We start from the raw sequence: 21,292 nt of genomic DNA on the forward strand, positions 1-21,292 counted from the left end.
ACCTGCCAAGGAGCAGCAGGTAAGCGCATAGTCCCTCCTGATAGCCCTCAATGTCTAAGTGTATTTAAAATTGAGAGGTGGGCAACGACGCCAGGGGTGAGGTATACACCCTGATGGTAATTTGGACTCCGTGATTGTGCCCACCCCCAAGATCCTATATGTATGTGTAATGAGAGTGTGAATAATGTGAATGTCTAAGTTGTGGGATAAGAAGAAGAAAAAAAAAAAAAAAAAAAAAAAAAAAAAGAGATTAGGGTGAGTTGCCATACATTTATATGTATAATGAGTTTAAAACCACAACAATAAATGTATTTAGGAGTTTCTCTAATCCACATGACAGTTCTTAGATTTGAATGCCTCACTTTTGTCCTTCAAACATACCTTCTAGTTCTTGTAAATAAATAGCTTAATCTTTGTCTCCTCTGGCCATAAAACCGTTCTCCAGCATTTGGTTTGTTTATGTGGGCAGCTACAAACTTCAGTTGGGTTCAGTTGTCCATGGCAATGTAAAACTTGCTTTACTGTGTAAAGGAATGTAGGTGTTGCAGCATTTCCCAGTTCATTGCAGACTTCAGCCTTGTCAGTTTCTGGGTTGCTCCCAAACATCCTAAGCACTTCTTCTCACCTCAGGGTGACAATTTGTGTCTTGTTCCAGACCTTGACGAAGTTGTGATACATGCAAATAACTTGTACTTAAACACAGTTGTTTGAACTGATGATGCTGGAAGCTGCATTTGCGTAGAAATGACTCCAAGAGACCTTCCCAACTTGTGTAAATCTACAGTTCTCAATATTAGATCGTCCTATGACTCTGTGTGCTTTGGTCAATCCAACGAGTCCTGCCAAAGTCAGCCATGCAGTCAGTCATGATTACTAATGAGACATTAGTAGGCATGCTTATTAAAAGGTTTAAGTGAGTGTATGTATACTTTTGACCCTGTGTGGTTTAGAGAAAATCCATAATAAATTCAAACTTGTGTATATAAACATCTGACCACAACTGTATCAAACATTAGTCAGAGATTTAGCTAACATGGGTTTTTTCAATAATATATTAAAGCTGTCAAAATACAGGAAGACTGACGTTTCATTTAAACCGAAGCCTTTCCTCAATTTGAATTTTAAATATTGTCAGTTTTACCCCCCAAAAAATGCCTTTAGAAATCTTTATATAGCTCACGGCACTTTCTGAGAGACTGGTCCGTGTTTCTGCACAAACTCATTTGTAGAGAGAAATTTGCAATACCTGATTTTCCTCCTCTGCTCTGGGATCTTTGCCCCATCTCACCACGCTCCAGCTTCGATCAAAGAACAGAAAGACTGACAGATGCATTCTCACATCCTTCTGTCAAGGATGTCAGGGGAGCTCCAGCAACCTAGTACCTACTTGTGCAGAGAGAAGCATTCCCCATTGATCAACGAGCAAAACGGACTCCGTTAGTGCTCTGGATGGTACTGATAGAAGAAATCATTAAGGAGTAACGCGTTTGGGAAAAGATTGCAGGGCACTAGTAAAGTGGGTTAGAGGAATGTCCCTGGAGTTTATACTTCCCACTGTTGTAGTTCATCCTCCAGCTCAGTGGGTTGTGTGTGTGTGTGTGTGTGTGTGTGTGTGTGTGTGTGTGTGTGTGTGTGTGTGTGTGTGTGTGTGTGTGTGTGTGTGTGTGTACGGTGCAGGACTAGCGTAGATAGTAGCTTCAGTAAAAATAGCTGATGGCTTGTTCAACTATAAGCCATTCAACTTTATTATTACAGTGGGATGAAAAAAAGAGTCATACAGCATCAGGAAACTGGGGAAATTAATGAAAATTATTTGCAATTATTTGATACTATTAGAGCTAATTGGAATTAGGGCATTTTTCTGCATAGGAACACATAACATTCACACACTAAGCTAATACTAGGCTAAACTGCTTTGACCATAATTGATTCTTATCAGTGGTTTGTATATAAGTATACATGGAAATATGTATGAGTTAGTCTAGAGGCTAGAGTAGAGTATCTAGAGGCACATAGCTTACTCTACATGGCATTGATTAGCCATTAATTCAATCCATGCTTTAGCCCAGTGGCTGACATCTCCCAAGATGTTTCATGTGTGTGTGTGTGGATGTCTGCGTACTTTTGCACTGAAGACACCCCTCTTGCATCCGCACATGAAAGAGGGGTGTGTGCTGTTAATTCCTCTGTGATTGACAGACTCTGTTTCATAGCTGAGAGAAGATTCCAGCAGAAGACAGTTGATTAAGCCTGTGCCTTTGAGCAACACCGACTCCATGACAGAAACTCAATCGCCAAAACAAACTGTGTATTATCAGCTCTATTTGTCTTGTCTTGCGATAATAAAATATTGTAAGAAATCAAACGAAGGGCGGGCTGGAGCGAGCAGGGAGCTGAGGGGAGAAGAAGAGCTGAAGGGAGATGCAGCGGTGAAAGCAAATTCAATGAGTCAAAATGAGCTAAGGGGAGAGAGGAAGGAAGACGGGGGAAAAAGGAGCGGAAAGCGAGGCATGCGGAGAGCTGCATAGAGAGGAGAGTGAATGCCGTACCCCAGATGCCATGGCTCAGATCTAGTCTCTGACTCATGCTCGCTCACTGTGAACAGATGGTTTCTGTGGTGCATGTGCGCACACACTTATAAGCATACACACACACACGCTGGTGGAGGAGAACATTAGATGGGCCAATTAGATATGGCTGGCATTCTGTGGTAGAGGAGAGAAAAAACTAACATGGCAGAGGCTTATTGAAGCGGCAGTGCTCTAGCGGTGAGGATGGGCTCGACGGGGTTGTTTATTAACTGCTAAAGTCCCACTCTATTTCAACCAGCTCTGTGTTAATCGAGCTTTATGAGCTTAAAAGATGCTTTAGACTGACAAAGATGCATGCATATTAGTCAAGAGGCAGCACCCCTGTCCTTCGTTCTCTCCCCGCTGAGGAGCTCTTATTGCTATTTTAGTTTTTCACTGATGCATCTCTTAGAAGAAGCAAATAACTCCAGGAAATATCTTTTTTAATGAGATAATTGCAGGAAGTCAAACATTTTTGAAAAGATTTTGGAATAACAAAATAGCTGCTAACACAAGTTAAGTTTTGTTTGAGTTTTATTAGAAAGTTTCATGTTGTCAGCCAGTATCGTTTCTTTTCCTGTTTTTTATTTACTAGTTTTTGCCTTTTTATTATATTTTTTATTTCACAGCCTCAAAGGCAACCTCTTTTATAGACACGTAAATAATGTCGTCACACTTGTTATATGTAATTTCATGGCTGAAAAATGTAAGCTTGTAAAATTAATAAATGAATATTTATTTTTTTGCTTTGTTCTTTCAGAAACCTAAACAGGGAGCTTGATATTATCCCAAAAAGTGTCAATAACTAACAGGCGGGTGTAGCAGCACCATGGTGGTAAATGCATTTTCATTAACTTATTCTGTAAAAGGCTTAGTGCCTGGAGACAGAGTCTGAATACTGCTGAAATAGTGCTGACTGCCTGTGCTCACTTCTCGTGATGTTGCCTCAGTGAGTGAAATGACTGTTTTTGTCCAAGCTTGTGACCAGAAGCTGAAAGAAATGCAGAGCAAATGGCTCGGCTTAAGAACACTTCAGCAGGGATGATTCTGGCTGTCACTTTGAACCCAGACTGTGGTTAACAGATGGTCTCCTTCTACTGCCTCCTCTCTCCATCCTAAATCTTTCGCTTATTCTCTCCTGCTTTGAATGTTCAGAAATCTACTTTCTTCAAGACTGATCAAGAGCCTAACAGCAGTGTTATATTTAACCTTCTAGGACCCTGCGTCCACATATGTGGACATCACATTTTATTTAGACCAAAATACTCACTTATGCTCTACAAGGGCCTGATATCCACTTACGAGGACATTATACTGCCACTGTTCTATCAAAATTCTAACAAATATCTTCATTTGTGGCTCTCATTTTTCTTAGAAACAAAAAGCAGGTAAAAAAAAAAACATTTGATAATTCTTTGTTTTTACATTCATCGGGCCCCAATATGCCCAAATGTCAAAGAGAAATTAAAAATGCATCCTCTGGAAGAGTTCGGGTCTTAGGAGGTTAATCAAGAGAAAATGCTTTTCCTCCAGTCTAACTCTGAGATCATTTCTTAAGACTGAACTTTAAATTACCATTTGACTGCTTTCAGTCAGTGCTCCTTATCATAGAGGAGCATCTCTCTCTTGTTGACCATGAGAGGAGAAACGCTGTCCTTTTAGCTGGAATGAACTTTTAATCTCTTGGCATCTGTGTCCTAAGAGAGGAAAGGAGGCCCGAGGCTGCTGCCGTCAGCTCCTGTGTTATCATTTAATTCGACTGTCTACAACCCATGCCTTTGCTCTGTGGGGTTATTAATTTGATATTTATATATTCAGATATAACCTTACCATGACTTTCAAGAACATCACACATGATTGTAGCGTTTTATTCCCTGATATAAAACTGAGAATTGTGGGATGTACAATTCCGTGCGTTTGCAAACTGTTTTTTAGTTACCATGAGAAGACATTTGGTGACAATCTTAACTTAAAGTTTTAAGTTAATGTAGCTTGAGATAAATTTCAGTTTGGAGCATATTTAAAGCCACACTTTCTAATTTTGAACCAATCAACCTCCTTTGTCAATTCCAGGTTGCACTTTCAATTAAAACGATTAATGTAACCTGAATATTGAATATCAAATCTGTATCTTATTCTATGTTTTATTCATCTTACTCTGTTAGCATGCTTTGGAAACCCAGTATTCAAGTTAATCTGTTTGTTGACCAGTTTTTAATATTTAATATTATTAATGTGATTTTATTTAGATAGCTTTTCTTCCAAATATTCTTTTACTGGTTCATCTACAAATACTGGATAGAGTCGATGGAGTCAAATTCCCTTCCTTATGTGGCTAGATTTTTTTTTCTTTTGACAGTTGTTCTGAATTTCATTTATTCCACCTTTAAAACCAGCTGAAGGAAGGAATCAGCAGGAAGCCATTAATAAGCAGAACAAATTATGGCCTCTGATGAATATGAGTTTCAAGCTTCATTACACACGCTGTCTTTCGTACTGAACAGTGTTAAAGGAAACTGACATCTGTCTGTGAGAACATGTGGTCTAATTAAAAAAAAGTTTAAAAAGTTAATATTAGGGTTAGGCTTAAAAGTTGGTGTATAAATGGAAAAAAATTTCAGTAGGTTTACACACTGACTTACATTACTCATCACTTATAGTTTGTTTTAAATCACACTACAAAAGCAGCGTGCAAGCAAACCTGGATCTGTTACTTTTAACTTTGTGAATTAATTTCTTGCTGTTTGTTTTTCTGATTATTTCTTCTAATTATTATTAAAAATAAAATAAAAATATTATTTAATTATTATTTCTTTTAATGACTTAAACTCAGTCATTTTAAGGCGCAAGGTGTAATCTCTGTCTTAAGGTATTTGTACTTTTGTTGTTAAACAAAAAAAAGTGAGATAAAATAAAGGAATGGATTTATTGATTAAAACGCAAAGAAAGCGCATTAATTAACATTAACTTAAAGTTAAACATAATAATATTAACAGGGAAACGATGATATCTGTTCATTGTGTCAACATGAATACTTTTTGTACTTCTTTTGTTCTTCAAGTACAAGTTTGAGTGTAGTGATTTTAAATGAAATATTTGCGCACTGTGAGGCTGCTTCATCTATTTATACAGTATACAGGACACGAGTACCTCCAGCTCAGTAGGTATTAACGAGAAATGCTCACAAACCACAACTTAAAACATCTATACTCTTCCACTTGTTCTTATCAGGGTCGCAGGAGCCTATCCCAGTTAACATGTGATGAACGGCAGAGTACACCCTGGACAGGTCGCCAGTCTGTTGCAGGGCTAACGCAGAGAGACAGACAACAATATGCTCTCACATTCACACCTATGACAATTTAGAATCAGCAGTTAACCTAACCCAACTAGGTTATTTGTCTTTGGGAGAGAGCTGGTGAAGGAAAGGACATGAAGGAAATATGGTGAAATCAAAGTCACGATCTTCTTGGTGTGAGGCAACAGTGCTAACCACCACCGTGCTGCCCTGACTTAAAACAGGACCAATGTAACCCCTTTACCTGCTTCATTAGTTATCTTACAAATATCTCAAAGAATCTGTTACCGCATGGTTCTTCTTTTCATATAATACATAATACATCATTCGCCTTTTTGTTGGGTGGTAGGTGTTTTTCAGGAAAAAAAGGGGGGCTATTGATTTGCCATGTCAGCACTGCAAGCTGCACTGCAAGCTCCTACATCAGCGCCTGCGTATGCATGTTTGCACCTGGATGCATTCCCCCTGGGTTACTTTCAACGTGAATGGGCTTGATCAGTTCCGTGCTATAAATGTGAATGTGAAAAACACCAAAAGAGTTCATGTCGCAGTGAGAACGAAGCATTTGACTATTTCACTTTCAAATTAAAATGTCGTTTTTGCCAGTGAATACCAGTGAAAACCAAAAAGCCAGGTCAGTTCTGCTGGTCTTGGTTTAGCTATGAGGAACAAACCCATCCAATAAAATGGCCTCCCGCTGAGAACAAAAGCCTGCTGTCTTTTGTTCCCAGCTGTTTCCTCTTATTCATGGTCCCTTTTTCATTTCTTTGCTATTTTTCATCCGTCTCTGTAAAATACTAAGCTTGCTGCCGGCTCCATTGCAGCACCAATTATTGCTCCTTGTAGGTCTTTTTATATCCTTTTGTTGCCTTCCTCCTAATTCCATGCATCCAGCCTTTTCCCTCTTTCTTTCTCTGTTATCCATCATCAGCTGGCAATTAGCCAATAAGTGATGCATATCAGCTTGATAATGAAATGCATCCCCCCTTTTCTCCTTCTCTAAGCCCTCAAAATAGTCGCCATCTTCTCTTTCACAGCATTCCCCAGTTTTGTATTCCCCACATCATCGTTTTCTCTTCCTCTCTGTGCTCCGGGAGTTCATTTGTCCATATTTGACCTCTGACGAATGAGCTCATCTCTGTTTATATCAGCCAGCCAACTGATCTATGTCAACTCAGTTTAAATGTTCTAGGCTAGGTTTTCATCTTTTAAACCTCTAATATAAAGGATGCTGACAGGTTGAGCCACAGAGCTCTGTGAACGTAGTCCACTCCTCTCTCCAAGATTAGATTTGAATGAGATAAACTGACCATATCTTCAGCTGGTTAATGAGAAAGAAATGCTGTCAGACTGTCAGCAGCCTTAGTAATGAACTCCCAGAGGAGCTCTGGGATAATATGGAAGCTTGGGGAATGCAACATATGTCAACTGTGTGCTGACAAATCAGTGAACAATAAGACATGCTAGTAAGGTTAACTGGTGACTCTAAATTGGCTGTAGGGGTGGATGTGAGAGTTTGCAGTGATGGACTGGTGACCTGTCCAGGTTGTTTCCTGCTTCTGGAATATTACATATAATATTGCTGTTTTTATATTTGCACAATATTCATGCATCAAAGAGCAAAGTAAGTTTGCAGTCACTATGGGCTTGCGGCTGGTCAAAGGAAAGTATTGATAGATACATTCAAACAGGATTTTTTTCCTGTGTTGTTAAGCAACCAACTTGCGTTACAGTGAGGTACAAGTTGTGCTAAATGGCTTAATGATAATTTCATAGCTTCTTTCGATCAGCTTTAAAACCAATTCTTAATCCCTGTTTGATGGAAAAATTTTGAAGCTTGAGAAATGCCGGTAATCTCTTGTGTCACTATTGATCAGGAACGGGGAGATGAGCAGGATTTATGCCGTGCGAGAGAGAGTGTGTAAACTATCTGTCAGTTTTTCAATAGATTAGAGCTCCATTAAGAGTCAGGAAGAGCAGTAATCACTGCAAGTATACATGTTCCAAGTATTGTATGCCTGTCGATGTTTCCCTGTGTAAACAAATCCCTGTATGTGTGTGTGTTTGAGATTGTGTGGGTATATGAAAGACAAGTGTATGTCCCAGGTTAACGGACAAGAAATTGGGGGCAGCAGCAGTGAGACCCTGAGGTTAGAAACCATTTCCCGGTCCAGTGACCCTAAATTCAGTCAGAATATAACCCTGTCCAGTTATAGGAATAATATGTGATCGCAAGAGATGTGAAATACAGAAAATAGGGCAGAAAACTCTGAAGGTAATGAGTTGGTTTTTGTTTTTTTTGTATTCTAGGTCTGAGTGTGAGTGAGGAGCCTCCTCTTCATAGAGTGACAACTGGCACTGCGTCAACAGATCACCAGAGAGGGGCACAATGTCGCAGCAACAGCCTCCAGCCCCCCTCCACTCCGGCACTGCCCCGACGCTACCTGCCACCCCAGTCAAGAAGCTCCCCTGGAGGTCAGTAGTTTTCCTGGAACAGCGCACAGAGTCTTGGTTTGATAAAACTGAAAGCATTTTTTTGTTTTTTCTGTGATTTGGCACAGCTAACATTTCTGCACTACCACACATCAGTCGAAACCCATAAGCTCTGTGTAGTAAATGTAGGAAATATATAATTTACATGCACATTTGTTCTCTATGGATGTGTGCAAAAGAGAGAGATGCATGTTTCCAGTAACAGATTGTGTCCTATTGTCTCACGCTGTCGTCACATATGTGGTTTACAGGCACCTATTGTGCACATATGTTAAAATAATTAAAAATATCATGAGAAATCCACATTAGAGGAGGCACACTATGCAGCATATCCAATCGAGTGCCACCAGGAATAAGAGGATGGAATTGACAGCAGCAATATTCTTTTTCAAATGCATTTGTATTATCATACATGAAGTAACACCAGGCGCTCCATAGTATCGCACTTCACTCTGCCACATTTATATGATGTTATAAAAATGACCTGCTTCTGCTTGAATAGATGACACAGAGCTACATGTTCTCTTCTGTGACATAAGCGAAATACATTTGAGACAAAACAATGCAGACATCGCTATTGTTGCCAACAGGTTCTTATCAGGGATGCAGACGGTGTTGTGGGGATGAGAAAATATCCTTCACCCTGTGTGCCCTGAGCTGATACAGAGTGTGTTATGAATTATTGATGTAGAAAGTTCCTGGCAACCTGACTCATACCCTTTTTTTATATTAGCGTTGCATTAAGGCTTTTTTTGGCTCTCTATAGGGTTGTACAGACTCATATGTACAGTCATGGCAATAAAACAGAAGGTACACCATCTTTGAATTCTAAGGTTTTATGCATCAGGTCCCACAATGAGGTAAATAGAACCTCAGATGAGCACCAACACATGCAGTGTTTCATTATTTATTATTTATTTACCAAAAATCAAGCCGAAATTGTCACGGTCTGGCTGGCAGACCGTGGGGATGTAGGGAGTGAGGACCCAAGCGCGGAGCTCTGTGTGTAGACTGTGCGTTTATTTACAGTGCGGTAAATACTGATGCACAATTAATCCCCGTGCTCCCCAAGACTCCCGCGTGTGTCTTCCAGTGGCGTCCGTGTTCGTGCGCCCCGCTGTCGTGACTGTGCACACCCTGTGCGTGCTGTCCTTCCTCTCCATGCTCCTCCTGCAGGGAAAACAATGGAAGCAGCCGTTAGACACTGACCCCCGCGGGCAAACACGATCAGTACTTCCTGGAGTAACACTGACTTGGGAGTCTAACTCAATGATCCCACATCGGTGGGAGCTCCAAGACTCTCCTAAGTAGCTCCCCCGACGAGCCGTGATCAGCAGCAGGTGTGTGGCTTGGGTGTGGCCAGTCCCCTAGCAGGGCCACACCCACCAGGCCTGAAGGCGCCTGTAAACAAGTGTTCAGACACACCTGCACCCATACACACACCCACACACACACTCATATCTACAAACATGGAGAAGAGGGGCAGCAACACCAAAAATACATATAATATCACAAGTCCATGACTGCCCAGGGATCCTGGGTCGCTCAGACCCAGGACCCTGACAGAAATGCAGAAACTGTATGTGGAAAAACTAAATACACCCCCATGATTAAGTAACTTGTAGAAACACTTTTAGCAGCAAAAAAACTGAAGTAACATGTCATGAGCACGTGTATTTCTGCTTCAGCCTGTAAAAAATAACAACGGTTATTTCATGTAAAAAATATCTGTATCGTCATCTGAACATGTTCTACTTGTTTGGAAAAGGTGCTCATACAAGCATGGTGTTCCGTGTAGGCAATGGGAAATGTAGCTGTGCTATCCTAAACAGCTTCACATCACAAGCATCTGCTGACCTTTTATTTTCAAGTAGCCCATCCAGATTTAAATTCAGATTCTACAAAGCCTCACTGTGTGTTCGAGTCAGTACGGTGATGTGATGTGACAGTGTGTGGCAATAAAGATTCCCTCTGAGAGCCACATTTGCATGATTTTACCAAAACATGCACACTGAACACCGCACACACAGTGTTGCTGCAGAGCAAAAGAAACCTCCAGGGTTATATGGGGATTTGTTCAGGATCAGAGGCTTCTTTCCCGTAACAGGTCTAATTAGTTTCTTTTCAAGGTCTCGCTCCCACTCTCCTGCCTTCTTCACACCAGTCTCCCTGCTAACCTCTTGAAACTTCCTTCCTTCCTACTTCTTTATTTGTGTCACCTCTTTTTTCTCCTCCACTTAGAATTTTTCGCCCCAATTTCTACATTTCGAGCTCCCGTGTACTTGTTTCAAATCCAGCCACTTGTTCTTACATTCACTATTCTGCAAAAGATTCAATGTGAAACGCAGGAGAATGTTTTTGAGGGTTGAAATAATATTAATAAATCATTGGGAGTTCCTAATTGTTTCCTGTCTTGACTACAAAGTGCAATAGTGTCACATAGACGAAGGAGGATTTTTAGCACATCTGCTCAGCTTCTTTTTGACCCGCAATCCTGTGGGACATAGTTATACTACACAGCAGGGGGGATGTAGCTGGAGATGAAAGCAGAAGGGGTAACTGGAAAGATTGGAAAAAAGTTAGGAGAGGAGGAAAATCAGCCAAGAAATGGAAAAAAGTACAATAAAAAAAGATTGAGGCAGGCAGGCAAAGTCGATTTGACACTCATGTGTGTATATCTGACATGCTGTACTAGCCAAATGTCACTGTGTGATATTCGGAGCCTAATCAACACCTTGTGTTGTGACAGTGAGCAGGAAGGAGTTTCAGCGGAGTTCAGAAGTCACACGTTCTCTCCCGTCCTCTCCAAAAAGGCTGGCTGTGGTTCCTCCCAAACCTCAGTCTCCAGGTAAGTTTTTCCTCTTTGTTATTATGCAAAGTGTAGATATATGGAATAGTGGTTTTCTTTGTCTACAATACAAAACAGAGGTGCTAGAAATCGAACAGTTTGACTCGCACACAGGGGCAGAAAACTATTGATGGTAATATAGACACCTGTGCTTGTCCTACGATGGCAAGTCAAATTGTATGTAATTAAAAAAGCCTGTGCCAGAATCCCGGTGGCTGACTAATTGTACACTATTCATCCTGATCAATAAGACACGTATTGTATAGCTCCACCTCACTCTGCTCTGGGGTGTCCCGCCCCCCAAATATTTCTAATACCCAGATGTGGTTCTAAACAGTTTGAGGTGGAGATTTGTGATATTTAACAATTTCTTCTATGTTGTGGTTTCATCCATGTGGTCTGGAAAGAGCAGAGTAATTTTCTTTTGGGATTGCGGAGAGAATCCAGATGTTTCCTAGCAGAGTCAAACACATCTCCTCAGGCCACTTATTTTCTCACTTTGGTGCTGCTGTTCACCTTTGTCTTTACTGCTACTTTCTCGGACCTCGTCTACTCCTACACGGTCCCAAAATGAAAGCATTTTTCTTCTTTCAAATTCCCAGCATCATTGATTTTGCTCTTGTTTACTGAAATTTGCACACTGTTGTTCCACCTTGAAGTTGCTCTGGACACGATCCCAGCAAGATGCTAGCGAGAGAAAGTGAAACTGATATTCACCTCGTGAATATCTCGGCCTTGATATCTTTAAGAACACCCTAAAAACACACAGACAAACACTTCCATCTATGCTCTCCGCAAGATTTGCCATTACCTTTTCTCATTGTTTCTTGCATCGTTATTTCTCATCCATCCACCTCTCCGCTCTCATCTGCATGCTGCCTTCACACTCATCCATATAGGCTCATTTAGTATTCAGTATCCTCTCTCTAACCTTTCAACTAGAACCTGCACATGTCTAGGTGTGTGCACATGCATGCTTGTGCACATGTGCCTGAAAAAGAGGCAGAGAGCATTTGCTGAAAATAAGGGAAAGGGATTCCTAATAAGGCTTCAAGGCAAAGAAAGGACATTGAGATAGATGGAGCTCTGGAACAATTGCTGACGCTTGCATTTTTTTAACAGATGACATCAAAACATCTCTGCAGTTTTTTACCTTTTGGTCTTTATTTCTGTCATTTTTTCAGAGAGCTACTCCTACTAATGTGTTACATTTCTACCCAAAGCCCTTTGGTTATATTTGGTTAAACGGGTTATAGACATCAATCACCAAGACAGTTATTCAGTTCATCTGCAGCTATTCCGCTCTATCCGTTCGTTGCTCTTTTTTTCTTTCTTTTTTTTTGTATTTTACCCTCCGCACCCCCACCTCCCTCCAAACAATTTTGCACTCATTACCTGGGACCCTGCTCCCCAAGCCCAGCCTCGTGTTGCCATGGAGACCACTCCCCATGCTCCAGCAGGCCTGAATTATAACGTTGAGGCAGGTGATTTGGTGTTCTGCTGTGATTTTATTTTGTGTGCAAGCACATTTCCACCTACAGGCTGGTTTGTGAGTCTGTTGCTAATATAGAGTAAATTTTATGGTATACACACACTCGCACTGTAACAAGGTGGCGCAAGGGTTAATCGCCTTGCTTGTGTGTCAGCTATGATTTAATGATTGTGCCCCTTCAGACACCGTTACTTTGATGTGCCCAAATGTTTCTTTACATATGCATGTTGTAAATAAAACACCCACGTTAGCATAATCGTGGTGTTAAATCGTTATATGAGAGAAGTTTACACATTTATCATGAGTTTAAATGGCTCATTATGAGAAACTACCTGAAGACTGTATTAAAAAATAGATTTAATTAAATTACTACCATTTATCCTGAAAATGCAATCACTGATTCACCAGTTGAATTTTGATGTTTAAAATTGCCAGATTCCATTAAGGATATTTTTTTGGTTTCATGTATTTACTTCCTGTTTGTTACCTCTTTATGCTGGGAAACTACTGAACTGTTTTAAAAGTGCCTCTCCTTTTTGTCACTGTCATTCAACACTAAAACTGATGTGACAGAACACATAAACTTCGGTATATATGTTTAATTGGCTGATGTTCAGTTGATACATTTGTGAGTCCCTAATGTCTTGTTAGTTTCCTTAAAACACACACACACACACACACACACATACACACACACACACACGCTCATTCTAACCTTATTTGATTGTCTTTGTTGCGTGCAGCAGCAGTCCGGGGCTCAGCTCCCTCTGGTTCCCCTCGCCGCGTGCCCCCCCTGAGGCTACAGCAAGAACAGCAGGAGAACCTGCAGAGAGAGAAAGAGGAGGCTCAACAGAAAGAGAAACAGAGGCAAGCGGAGGAGAGAGAAAAAGAAAAGCAAAGAGAAGAGGTGGGTAACTGAGAAACTCTGCAGCACCGTTTGGGCTGTTCATTCTGGTATTATTCTGTGTCGCTTTTCAGGTTCAGAGGCTGCAGGGACGCTGCGAACAGCAGGAGAGGCAGCTGAAAGCTCTTAGAGATGAACTGAAGAAGACTTCGCTGGGTCTAGAAGCTTTCATAGTCACCACTCAGCATTATTGCCTCAAGGTAGCGAACTGGAATGATACTGTGCACAGTATTACTGTAATCACCATATTAAGGCTTAAAGGTTCACCTGCCATCCCATGCAGATTTACAACATAATACCGCAGTCTTAGTGTTTACACCAAGCCTAATATGTATGACACACGTGCACACAGTGCACACGCGTGAATTTAAGGGCACATGCAGTATTTAACAGCATGAAGTGTTCACAGCATGGTCAATGACATGCTGGATGACAAACAGTTTGAACAGTGTGACTGTGGAAAGGGTCTACCAGAGTTCAGTGTGTCACTGATCTGGTTTCATCCAGTTCTCTGTCTAATGGGATGATTTCACCTCTGAGGTGCTGTGGTAGTAATACCAGTGCCAGACTGTCGGGGGACTGTCTGACTTCTTTATGGTCATTGTCTGAGTGCTGCAATCACAGGTCCACACTGCAGATATTCAAGACAGGGAAAGTACAAGTGTGACTTTTGAGTGGATTTGAGCTCCCTCTGCTGGCATCAGTCAAAAACTACAGCTAGAGCATTGTATATAATACTGTGTAAACAGTTCTGTATAAGCCAGACTTTCTTGTACTTTTTTAAAGTGGTGTTAAGCGGTAGGTAGGGTTTCTGAAGGTCTTTGGCATCATTGGCTGCTTTTTCACTCATTTTCAGTCCTGTACGTGAACCCGACCATTTTCTGATGAATGGCCTTTTGTTTAAGACACTTAACATTAACCTATGAATCATTCACACACAAAAAAACACCTAAACTAGTGTGGTGTCTAAACATAATACACAACTTAGCAAAAAAACTATTTGAAATTGTGTCTTTGGGCACTTTGTTATGTGTCACAAACGCACATATGTTTCCCTTTTCTCAAGCAGAGCCTACCAAAATTACTAAAGACAACATAATCTGACATAAAAGAGTATTTTTGCACCAACAAGAAAATGCAAATTTGAAACTTTTGGTTTGAATCATCGTCATCATGTATGAGAGAAGTAAAGTGAATGTCTACAGCCATCTGTGAACCACAGTCAGGGCTCTGATATGGTTTGAGGCTTTAATCAGTGCAATAACATCTGGAAAGCTTCTGATTAGCAACAGAATTTTTTTTTCTGGCAGTAAAAAAAAATCCCTTACTGCTATTTAAGGTAAAGATTAAGAGCTGTTTGTGGCAGTGTGGATTTTTGGGTACATTTCAAATCAAAGCATGCTGTCCACTACGTTGGTTAATGAATGAAAAACGCATCTGTTAATATACCCATCAACCTTACCTGTAGCCTCACAAATAACATCCTAGTAAGTGAATTGTACAAAGCAGTAATACTCAATTTAGGGCATGAGCTAGACTTTTTTCTACTTTACTAAATTCAGATTATTTAACAGGTTCTTACAATGTTTATTTTTCTGTCAAATCTTTTAAATGTCACTAAAGCAGTCAGTACTGCAGCTAAAATGCCAAACAAACCCAGTGTCAACAAGTTTTTTGTAGTTAAAAGGCCAGTAAATCCATAATTAAATCATTTCAAAGATAGACTATTGGCCTTCTGTTCATTATTTAAACTTTTATTATTCTCTTTGGCCAAATTCAAGGCCAGTCTGAGGTCATTTGAGTTTAAGAATTCCAGTTGATTTGTACTTGGGCTGTGCACTGTGTCAACAATGACGTTCATTTTTGTTTTTCAGAATGAAACCGCAGAAGAAAATCAAAGGAAGTTGTCTTTGGAAATGCAAAAGATCAGAGAGGAAATGGGTAAAAATCAAATCACTTAAAGTAATGTACGGCTGTTACATTAACTAAAGCACAGTTAATGTATTCTAGTTAGAATCACTAGACCATTATAACTACCTATTATTCACACCTGGGCTGTTCATACAGTGAATTGTAAAGGTGTAATCAGTGTAAAAGGCAGATATTTTTATTTTTACATTTTATATTTCAACATAAAACGACTTGCATTAATGATTTCCAAATAGAAATGTTGGTTTTAAGCTTTCTATAGCTGCTAGTGTCCTCATCGCATAACTAGATGACTAGATGTACTTCATGCACAGCCTCAAACTCAGTGCGCTGGGAGAGACTCCAGAGAGAGAAGGCAGCGCTGGAGGTGGCGTTTGAGCGAGAGCTGCAGGAGCTGCAGCTGCAACAGGAGGCAGAGCTGGCTGCTGTGGAGGAAGGACTCAGGAAGTGTCACTCAGCAGAGGCGGAGCACCTGAAGGCGGAGCATCGGTCAGAGATGGAGGAGTGTAGGACTCAACAGCAGGAGCAGGTAGGAGAAAGGCATCGGTGGGAGGTGACTGGTTTGTTTCTGTTATTAGCTGGCTTTAACGTGCACGTGTACACGTGTGTGGCTGTGCGTTAGATCGAAGAGATGACAGTCAGCCATCAGGCAGCCATTCAGGAACTCAGAGACATGCACAACATCACCATGGCAACACTCCATGAAGAGCACGCCCGTACTATGAGAGGTATGAATGTGGGGTTTGTTTAATAAAAAAAAAAACACAATATGATGCAAGCACTGCAGGGAGTCACACCAGCTCTCTTCTTTTATCATCCTTCTAAATCTGCACATAGACTTAAGGAAAGCTCACGAGCAACAGAAGATCCTTCTAGAGGAGGACTTTGAGAAGCTTAGACTTTCTCTACAGGTATGATACTGAAAAGAAGATTTTTTTTTAGGTTTAAACATAGACGTCTGTACTGGTACAGTGTGTAATCTTGTATTTTTGTGTGTGCATTTTCTCAGGATCAAGTGGATACGCTCACCTTTCAAAACCAGAGTCTGAGGGACAAGGCCAAACGCTTTGAGGAGGCTTTGAGGAGGAGCACAGATGAACAGATAGTGGTGAGTAAATACCCTGCATATATATACAAAGAGCGCAAACAGAAACTTGGCATACTTCTGAGACGCTGGGTGCCTTTTATTCAAACACTCCCTTTCATTCATTTATTTTTAAATGCGCTTATTTTTTGGCAGGATGCTTTAGCGCCATATCAACACATCGAGCAAGACCTCAAGAGTTTGAAGGAGGTCGTGGAAATGAAGAACCAGCAGATACACCAGCAGGAGAAGAAGATCTCTGACCTGGAGAAAGTGGTAGGCTCAAATAAGCCACCGTAACCAGCATCTTCTACACTGCCTTTTCCACAAATTCGCACTATTTTGAATAGACAGAAAGGTCAGTGTGGTCTGTATAATGATAGATTGCGGTATGGTTGTTTTCTGCTTTTGAGCAGGCCCAAAAGAACGTGTTCCTCGAGGAAAAAGTGCAGGTTCTGCAACAGCAGAATGAAGATCTTAAAGCTCGCATTGAAAAGAACCTAGCCCTGTCCAGGTAAGAGGCATCATCATTAACATTAATGCTCAGCATTCACTACTTCATGCCTACCTCTCCTGTAGGTACATCCAGAGTCAACCTTTGAGGTGAAAGTTAACTTTACCTCCCTTTTTGTCTTTTTCCCTGCAGACAACTGTCTGAGGAGAACGCAAACCTCCACGAGTCCGTTGAGAAGGAGAGCACTGAGAAGAAGCGCCTGAGTCGGAACAACGAGGAGTTGCTGTGGCGTCTCCAGACCAGCCCTCTCGTGTCTCCAGCGTCCTCCCCACTCCACCGCTCCTTCTCTACCTCACCACTTCCCTCATCCCCATTATTTTCCTCTTCACCTGTAGCAGGGTGTGACTCCCCCACTCACTGCCATGGCTGTCCTCAGCAGGCCCAGTACTCCTCTCCCTCCCACAGAGCTGCTGCTACCAATCAGAATCTCTCACCGGGACCAGCCACACCCACACACAGGGCAGTAACTAATCAGAATTACTCACCCACCCATGTCACACCCACTCACAGGGCATCACGCAGTCGCTGTAATTCAAATACTTCTCTCAGCTCTTTGCAGAGATAAGTTCTTTCCCTTCTCAATTTTCTCTTCTGACTCATTTGACCTTTATTTTATTTTCTCTTTCCCAACCTTCAGTTTGTTGTTTTTTGCAAGCCTGTGGTTTCCAGTCATCACAGCATAAACTGGACAGACTGTACACTCAGTGCTAAAGCAATGAGGTTACACAGTCCTGTACTTTTATCAGGCTCTACAGCTGTTGGTGTCCATCATATGAAAGTATCATCATACACAGAAACACAATGTGGATACATACTGTGATAATGACAGCAAGCTCCTTTTTCCCAGCCCACACTTTTACTGAAATAGTCTTGACTTGTAGGTTGTAGATAATGTATGATAGCGGCACAAACGGTGCTGTAAACTTCCCCTGCATGGGTAGTTGTGAGTCCTGCACAGTACATAGTACAACAGTGCACATTTACAGATGGAAAGTAGCACACTGCTGGCACTACAGCACATACTCTGGGGTGGTACGAACACAAATATATCAACTATGTAAAATAAGCTATAATTTCTAATTGGGATTAGTTTCCCATGCTTTCATGAAATCATGAATTAATGTTTCTCCTTTTTTGGATTGTATCTCTAAAAAAATCCCTAACAAAGCGCCTTAAACTGGGTCCTGCAACCTCACCAGCAGAGAACGACCAATGTTTTATTTATAAAGGACTTTGGATAAAGAATTGGTTTGTATATTAAAAAAAACACCTAAAAGTCATGTTTCTTACCTTCCTCAAACTGTATTTAAAATTTTGTAATTACTTAATTTTAGCTGACAGATTTACTTGGAACCCCAGCCATTTTTATCAGCAAAACACAAAGAACTTATGTCTTTTAAAACCTTGCCAGGTCTTCCTACACATGAGCTACTCTTCACTTCTGGGATCCCTCAGGTCAACTTGCAAAAACTATGTCTGCCATTTTGGATTTACCTCAGTGGGAATGTGCCGTCTGTTGTGTCTCTAGCTCAACGGCAACGTCAACAAAAATCACACAGCTACCGCGGAGCTCAAAGCTAAGGGGGGAAAACCTAGCACAGGAATCACTGTTTTAAATGTTGTGGATTTCTTTATAAAGAAACGTTTCTATCTAATTTATTACATGTGTTTTGCTACTTAGCAAGCATGTACTGTGAAAGTCTTCCAGTTTTAACATGGAACTTATTATTGCTGTGATTTGTCTATTTATTAAGCTCGAGGTGTGAAGAAGATAAATGGCGTTAGTTACTTATAAAATATCACCTACAGGTCACAAGTCGAACGTGATGTACCTGAGGAGAAAGCGGATATACTGCATATTATGTGACTGGTTGTCTTCACACATGCAGTTTTTTGCAAAAGTTTTGCACCTCTGAGGAGACTGCAAAGTTTTTGAAGTGAAACCCTTTTGTTCAGACCCTAATGCCCAGATTCTTGTTTCATTAACTTTAAAACTTTGCAGCATGCACAAAATCTATCTTACTATTTAATAGCTAGCTAACTTTTAAAGCATCAAAGCTTTGTTAACTTAACAGACCTTAAAGATTTTTATAAGACAACATGCTGTAAAGAATGTAATTTGCCCACTGATGCACAAACTTCTGCAGAAAACTGTACATTGATGGTGTCGTATGGTAAAATATAGTATCTATAAGCTATGTAAATTTTCAAAAACGAACCCTCCGTTTACCTCTTCGTGGTGTAGTACAGTAACGTAGTCCTTTCTCGGTCTGTTAACTTCTTCAGATATTCTTCTGGTTTGTTTATCTGAACAACACTTTTTATTCTTTGATTATCATGTTGTTGCGAGCTACGCTGGATTTCCGGTGTGCGAGAATATATTGTTCAGGGAGTTGTTTTCTAAAATTAGATTAGAAATCCTTTCTTTTTTATATAAATATAGAGAGAGCTTCTCAACACAGCATTATACATTTCCAAGATATTCCCCAAGATAATTTTTCATTTATATCAAATACAACAGAGAAACCAACAACTGATATATACAAATGAGAAATATTTTATAGCACACAGTATGTTATACCTGCCTCCTGTACTGTACTCTTCAGATTAACTTCCCCTCAGGGTCTTAATCTCTCGTCCAGCTTCGAACAAGCCAAGATCAAATTTGTGTACAGTATAATCTCAGATTTACTCACAAATAAACAACAACAACAACAACAACAACAACAAAGCTAAAAAAGTCCAGATATGTTAAAAAGGGGTCACTGTAAATACATCAGGCCCAGGAGAAAAGATGAAGTTGGCAGCGCTAATGGGAGCATGAGTTAGATTTAGAAGCTGATCAAATATTGTTAATAGTTTAATAGATGCATGAAAGGGGGGAATAGGGCTGCGTCGGGGGGCACCAATTCTTAACATTTCTAAAACCGCCCCTGGTTTCATCTTCTGTTCACTTACAGATGAAAATGTTACCAGCATGTAAAATATATGGCGTTTCTGAGTTACCAGTTTTTCATTACCTTTAACTAAAGTTGTATTTGCTATACCAGCACTTTTGACAGTCCTGAAAAGAAAGAAAGAAATAGAAGCGGGATTCTTTTCATGGATCTTTTTTTTTGTATGAGACGTACACAGGGTTAACTGTTCTTAAACGAGCAAATGTTGGCGTTGAAAAGGGGGGGGAAAAAAGTATCTCAATTGTGACTGATTTTGTACCTATACTAACAGTTTTTGAGAATGTCAAAAAGAACATGCCAGTCAGAAAGTCACTGTGTTTTCAGTTTTTTTAGGACCACAATTCACCGACACTGAAAGATTCTTTAGGTTTCTCCTAAAAAGTTATTTAAGCTGCAAAAAACTACAGTCAACATGGATGCAACAAAACTACTGTTTACAAGTGACAGCGCAAAGTTACCAGTGTCGTATTTAATGAATATTTCACCACTGAATGGACTTTCATTTCTAAACAATAAACTGGTATTGTAGTGACCCTGCAATGTGTCCTGTGGACATCTTACTATGTGCTGAATGTCAAAAACCTAACTACTGCGTTTTAGGGTTTTTTTTTTCCTTTTTTACAATTTGTTCATGTGATTTTGTTTAATATACAAGGACCTTTTGTCTGACGACTATGTAGCAGCCATTTAACATGTAGCACTTGGCTGAGCCTCCCCGTAATACACGAGTAATTTATTCCATTTATTAGGGGGCAAAATGCCCATTTTAATATTTAAATGCTGTCGTAGCAAATGTTTGTCGACTTTCAGCTCTTAAATTTGAATTTGTGTGTGTAAACTATACAAAGACTCATTTTGGAACTGGTAGAGGAACAAGGTTTACAGAATATTGTTTGTTCTGGCACTGATTGTACGTTTGAATGTAAATACATTTACAACATGAGCTGTGTCTTAGTGCACCAACAGAGTAATAGAAGCATGTTTTTTGTTTTGTTTTTCTTTTCTGTCTTTGCTGTTTTATCGCTCTCCCTTTCTCTTATTTAACCTCTCAGCATTTGTGATTGTCAAAAATGTAACTGTAGCGTAGGAGACCTAGAAAATGAAGAATGAAATAGTTCATCAATGTAATGTGATGCACAGTATGTTGATGCCTTTGATTTGTTCTTTTTGGGGGAGAGCAGAGTATTAAAATGTTTAAGAAAA

The 21,292-nt window shown here is 40.3% G+C and overlaps 1 protein-coding gene across 2 annotated transcripts in view; it reads left to right on the top strand.

Moving 5' to 3' along the window:
- mtus2a (microtubule associated tumor suppressor candidate 2a) overlaps positions 1 to 21,279 on the top strand; it is a 44,669-nt gene extending 23,390 nt beyond the window's left edge. The window contains exons 5-16 of one of the 2 annotated variants that reach the window (XM_012918933.4): positions 8,179 to 8,343; positions 11,111 to 11,209; positions 13,445 to 13,608; positions 13,680 to 13,805; positions 15,480 to 15,546; positions 15,849 to 16,063; positions 16,157 to 16,262; positions 16,372 to 16,445; positions 16,544 to 16,642; positions 16,775 to 16,894; positions 17,032 to 17,132; positions 17,265 to 21,279. In XM_012918933.4, coding sequence (XP_012774387.3) covers positions 8,179 to 8,343; positions 11,111 to 11,209; positions 13,445 to 13,608; positions 13,680 to 13,805; positions 15,480 to 15,546; positions 15,849 to 16,063; positions 16,157 to 16,262; positions 16,372 to 16,445; positions 16,544 to 16,642; positions 16,775 to 16,894; positions 17,032 to 17,132; positions 17,265 to 17,697 — 1,769 coding nt within the window. In that variant the 3' untranslated portion in view covers positions 17,698 to 21,279. The remainder of the gene's footprint in view (positions 1 to 8,178; positions 8,344 to 11,110; positions 11,210 to 13,444; positions 13,609 to 13,679; positions 13,806 to 15,479; positions 15,547 to 15,848; positions 16,064 to 16,156; positions 16,263 to 16,371; positions 16,446 to 16,543; positions 16,643 to 16,774; positions 16,895 to 17,031; positions 17,133 to 17,264) is intronic. The other variant, XM_004550028.5, reaches the window with a different exon arrangement.
- Positions 21,280 to 21,292: the final 13 nt, after the last annotated feature.

Source organism: Maylandia zebra, linkage group LG10 (assembly GCF_041146795.1).
Source record: "Maylandia zebra isolate NMK-2024a linkage group LG10, Mzebra_GT3a, whole genome shotgun sequence".
NCBI classification, from domain to species: domain Eukaryota; kingdom Metazoa; phylum Chordata; class Actinopteri; order Cichliformes; family Cichlidae; genus Maylandia; species Maylandia zebra.